Here is a 6,000-nt window from a genome sequence, read left to right on the forward strand (position 1 = left end):
AACAAGTCTCTGAACCCAATCGAACATCTCTGGAGAGACCTGAAAATAGCTGTCCAGCAACGCTGTCCATCCAACCTGACAGAGCTTGAGAGGATCTGCAGAGAAGAAAGGGAGAAACTCCCATAATACAGGTGTGCCAAGCTTTTAGTGTCATACACAAGAAGACTCGAGACTGTAAATGTTGCCAAAGGTGCTTCAACAAAGTACTGAGTGAAGGGGCTGAATACTGATGTAATTGTGATATTTCAAATTTGTTTTGCTAAAATTTGCTAAAATTTCTAAAAACCTGTTTTTACTTTGTCATTATCTGGTATTGTGTGTAGATTGATGAGGGGGAAAACAATTTCATCCATTTTAGAATAAGGCTGTAACTTAACAAAATGTGGAAAAGTTCATGCGGTCTGAATACTTTTCGAATACTCTGTACTTCCATAAATGTTTTTGACTGGTACCGGTGGACCCTCAGACGAGTCTTTTGAGGCCTGTGGGCCTTCTCAAGCAAAACAAGAGTCTCACCTTTACACAGATGGGTCATATTAGTGTGAAGCCCAAGCTGGTAGGTCACCTGTGTCGACATCAGATGAGTCCCACAACGCTTGTGGGGGTCTTAAAGCAAATCGTAGAACACTGTCATGTTCGTGAGAGTCTCATCTTACCTTAGAGGGGTAATAGTTTGTAGGCCAAACTGGTTGGACACTACAGACGATTTTGTGAGAAGACCGATTTTCGGGTTGTCTCATGGTCTGACAAACACCGCTATAGCTCTGTCGCATTTCACCGCAGATATGGAAGTGTTACATAGGCGGATTCAGCGGATTGAGACTCATCCAATGCAAGAAAACAGACACAGTGTATCTCTAGCTTAAGCTGATCGATTTTTATATGATGCTGAATAGTTTTTCACAGGGGCTAGGGCATCAACCTTAGGGGGTTAATCAACATCACCAGGCCTGGGAGCAGTTGGGGGTTAACTGCCTTGCTCATGGACAAAATGGCATATTTTTCTATTTTTCCACATTGCTGGCTTTGGGATTCGAACCAGCAACATTTTGGTTACTGGCTCAATGCTCTTAACCGCTAGGCTACCTGCCGCCGTGTGTGTGTAAATGTGTGTGTGTGCATTTGTGCATGCGTGATATTTCCACTCTAATGAGAGTGAGTTGGTAGAGGGAGTCTCATTTCCATGGTACCAGCTCATGATCCTGATAGGATGCAAACTAATTAGCAACACTTGATGAATGTGTCTGTTTACCACTGCATGATAATAGTCAAGGCCAGGTGTGTGTGTGGGTAATCAGTATGTGTGTCTGTGTGCGTGCGTTTGTCTAACCCCTATCTGTCTCCCTCTACCAGTTCAACACCAGGGTGAATAACACAGCGTGTTTTGACCACCTGGTCCAGGCCAACGTGAGGAATAAGAAGATCCTGAAGGATGCTGTTCAGAACATCTCTGCTAAAGGCATCACCAACTACACCAAGGGATTTGAGTTTGCCTTCGAACAGCTCTATGCAGTAAGAGCCCCTATGCTCTGTTTAGAAGTATAACACAGTTGTTACACGTATGTATAATGACAACCCTTGCTCCAGCAGATTTACATTGAAGTTTCAGGAACATACTTCATGTAAAATGTACAAAGTGTCACCTGTGAGCTCTGCTCTTTCTCTTATGGTAGATTATGATGAGACACTGCCCTCTGCTGGTTATAGCGGGTATATCTCTAATTTCTAGCCCAGTGAGCAACAAGCTCCTGGGTGTGTAGGATTTTACTCCAGTCTTTTACTACCCTGATTTTAGTAATCAGCTACTCAGTAGTACCTTCCTAAGCACAATCAGGGGTGTTAGGATTGGCAACCCATGTTCTCTATATGGCGTGGTTTCTCTGTGCAGACTAACATCACTAGAGCCAACTGTAACAAGATCATCATGCTGTTCACTGATGGAGGAGAGGAGAGAGCGTCGGTCATACTGCAGAAATACAACGCTGACAAGAAGGTACAGTTTCAACACACACTACAATGTATAATCCACCTAGTCGGCGACCCATAGTAGTAAATATGGAAAGCAGGTCTGAATGATGAAGGGAAACAGAGTGATGGCTTGGTTGGATGTTGAGGAAGTATTATGTGTGCTGATCCTATGGTTTATACAGGTGGAGGCCAGATAATCACTACACTAACCCACACACACACACACACACACACACACACACACACACACACACACACACACACACAGAACAGACACAGGCAGATCAGTCTCCGTTACTGTCAGTCATCCTCTCTAAGCACGATATGCAGTGTGTGATGATAACTCTGCAAGCTGCCTCTTTTCTGCTCAGCACAATGAAAGGAGACTAGGGAGGAAGGGAGGGTAGAGAACACATTGGTAGAAACACCATCACTGCAGCCCTTCGAAACCAATCCTGTGTACACTGTAACAGTAGTTCCTTCCCAAGAGTAGAGTTGATATTCTAAATGGCCCATAATAAAACCTCTCAGACCAGTACCTAAATAATTAGTTTTTTTAACTTCTATCACACACCTTCAGTTCAATGTGGATTGTCTTTAACAATACACACGGCTCTGTGTTCTAGGTGCGTATCTTCCTTCTCAGTGGGTCAAACACAACTATGATAAAGGTCCAGTCCAGTGGAGGCCTCGCTATAAGGTACATACGCATGTTGTTGTTGTTTGTTTGTTGCTAAACATTAAGCACTGGTGTTCTGTGTATCGGTTGAGTTTCCATGTTGGGTCCTGCTTATGTAGATAGCTAATGTCCTGTCTTAGTCCATGTCTGGTTTCTCCAGGATACTTCTATGAGATCTCCCTCTCTATTGGAAGCATATCGCATCAGACACTCAGGTGATAATAAGCATTCTGCATGAACTTGTCGGTTGGTGTGGTGTGTTTAATTTATTCCGTGTGGTAATGTGGTTGACTTTGTCTTAAAACGTGTGTATCAGCGGCAGGCTAGCATCAGCCGATAAGAGTGTTGGGCAGTAAACCGAAAGCTGACTAGGGTGAAAATTGTCGATGGTGCCCTTGAAGCACAGGCATTTAACCCAATTTGCCTCCCTGTATGTCGCTCTGTGGATAAGAGCGTGTGCTAAATGACTAAAATTTGTATTCAAAGGAGTGTATTTGTGTGTGTAGGAGTACCTGGATGTCCTGGGCAGACTCCAATGGTTCGTAGCTGGACCAGCTGGCCAAGCAGGTCCAGTGACTAATGTCTACCTTGAACGCTCTGGTATCACATCAACTGTCTATCCCACAATGCACCTCACCAAATCTACCTCCACGCTGGAGGTTTCTGAAACCTATACCGATGACTTTACATTTAGCTTTCTTGTCTGTGTGTGTTCAGGAAGCTTAGGTTGGTCATCACAGGAACGCCTACCTGTCTTCAACAAGACACAAGTATAAAGATGAATCGGGTTTAGAGGGTAATCCACACACGCAAGCAGGCCACACACACAACCAAATTCTTTCTTAAAATAATACCCATCCCGCATGTAGCCTCTAAGTCAACACAACTCTTACTATTCAATTGTAAATGAACATGTGACTCCCTGCATCTTTCCCTCTCAGATTCAGAACCAGTTGATCCTCGGGTGATGGGGATTGACGTGTACTAGATGCAACATCAAGACAGCTCACACCGCGCTACACTGTGAGTACCACACACAACTAAACACACAGAAACATCCTTAATTCTCCAACTTCAGTCTCAATTGTTAAGTCTTTTCTCACGCAACGTTTTGATTCTTTCCGTCCAATATGCCGAAAAAAATACAGATTCGTTTTGGACACACTAAAACCATTCACAACAAGGGTCTGATTGGCTTTTCCCTCCAGACAGGCTTGGCCTATTTTTAGAAACTTTCTTGAATGGACATAGAGAAGTTAGCGAACTTATACGCACACACACACACACACTAAAAGGACTGCCATCAATCAAAGCACCTGAAGCATATCTCACTCAGACACATAAGCAAATCACACTTTCTTCTTTCCCCAAAAAACGTACTTAAAAAACTTGCCTTAGCTTCAATCCTTTCTGGTAGGATATCAAAAACTAGCCCCTCCACTGTAGGATAAAATGCAAAAATTCTCAATGTAGCCTTATTTTATAAATTGACAAGGACGTTTTAAGGGGAGAGTATAGGCAGCTGTGATATAGGCTATCATGAAGATGAAAATTGACAGACATTAGAAAATAGAAGGCACGTAACCTGTCTTATAGCCTAATGATCAGCATTGAGCATTTTAATGAAGTAGTGGTGAGCGTTATGTATTTTAATTGAGTGCTTTATCTAAATAGGCGGAGAGTTTTTGTTCTTTCTTTTAGGGTCTTGCCTATAGCAACAGGTGGCGCCTTAGATTCACTTAGCTTGGCCTAGTAATATATAGCTATATTAGCCTCTAACTTGCACAAACTCTCTGTTTACGTCACTGTTCCCTTCTTGAGCACCAATTCACGCTCTCTGCTGGCAACTCCACTGGGCTTATCTCTTCCCCTCACAGCTCTTAAACGACAGACAATATAGTTTGAAACTATTTTGAGCATGTTAAAAAAAAATAAAAGAATAAGCCTAGGCCTATTAAGGGAGAGAAAGCATAGATCGATCCGTCTTCGTTGCTGAATGGCTATAAAATAGGCTACATCAGCGTTTCCCAAAACTAGGTGCTACCTGATTTGAAAAGGGGTTTTTGAGAGAAAACGTTGAAATAATAGAGCCCGGGTTACATCGCGTAACCTCCGGTAGCCCCTAGATGGAGTTGTAAATAAAACGGAAACGGTTCTGTTTCTACCGACAAATGTGTCTCTTTCTGATTGAACGTTTAAGCTACAAAATCATTATGAACCCATCGCCTGAAAGATAAGACTCTGAGACACGTTATGGTTTCTGTTTCCTTCTAACAAGGCTGCGCAGGACTCGTTAGGAACCATAGTGGACTGAAGACCAGGCACAAAATCAGACTGGACTGCTGAAAAAGGAACATGCATCACACTAGCTAGGGCCCCCATCCAATCTGGTGACCAATTTTAACCGAATTATTCTAAAATGCTGCATTAAGGAATGCATTTCCCACCAGTGGTGTTTTCCACCAAATGGACTTGTTGTGCAGATAACAAACCAGTGTGTTGTGATGTAGGTGCACATGCCCACACAACAATGCCTACATTTTCACAATATGGTTTTCATGCACAAATAAAAATCTAAACGTTCAATGTGTTTCCATTCGCATTTTCAGCTCTACTGAGCATCAAGATCACTGTGCACTTTCACCACCCTGTAAGTTCATCGAACAATTTTAATCTGTAGCCGAATAAACTGCATGGTTTCCAGAGTCGTGGTGGGAGACCCAACACCATCCATCGCATGCCTCCAAGTTTACTTCCATTTGATGGTTACATTTATATTTGCGCATAAAGGTGTTTCCACCGCCAATTTCTGGACATAATTTAATTTATACTGACAAAAAAAGAGCTCACGATGTCGAAACGAAAAAATGATCTGTCGGCATTTATAAAAGTGTAACCTAAACTTCCTTTTCCATTACAAGTGCCGTGATATTGTGTATTTGGTCGCATACAAACTGTTGATGGAAATGTGGTTAATGAGTTTGATGTTCTTTCTACACAGAAGATCATACAAAACTCTGATGACCGTCTGAACTTTCTAATACCTTTTTGATGCAGTTTAGGTCACTTCTAAACCATAATTCCTATCCAGATTGTAGTGTCAAAAGTCACTGTAACTGCTCGGAACTGATTTGTAATAGACTTTCACTAGCCTCAATTTTAAAAAAGTAAACATTGGCTTGTTGGTTTATATCCGTTTGGGTTGCGAAAACATTTTCATTCAAAATGTGGTCCGTGGGCCCAAAAAAAGTTTGGGAACCCCCTGCAATACATCATTGGCACTGGAACATGGGATATTTCAATGGCGACAGCGACTGTACTATCTCTGGCTGTGATGTAATCACCATTGATTC

The 6,000-nt window shown here is 42.3% G+C and overlaps 1 protein-coding gene across 1 annotated transcript in view; it reads left to right on the forward strand.

The window, feature by feature from the left end:
- The window catches only part of LOC111953063 (voltage-dependent calcium channel subunit alpha-2/delta-1-like), a 123,105-nt gene that overhangs the window by 58,794 nt on the left and 58,311 nt on the right, over window positions 1-6,000 (forward strand). Inside the window, 2 exon segments of the mRNA XM_070435223.1 lie at window positions 1,354-1,512; window positions 1,889-1,993. Coding sequence (XP_070291324.1) covers window positions 1,354-1,512; window positions 1,889-1,993 — 264 coding nt within the window.

Source organism: Salvelinus sp. IW2-2015, linkage group LG26 (genome assembly GCF_002910315.2).
Source record: "Salvelinus sp. IW2-2015 linkage group LG26, ASM291031v2, whole genome shotgun sequence".
Taxonomy (NCBI): Eukaryota; Metazoa; Chordata; class Actinopteri; order Salmoniformes; family Salmonidae; genus Salvelinus; species Salvelinus sp. IW2-2015.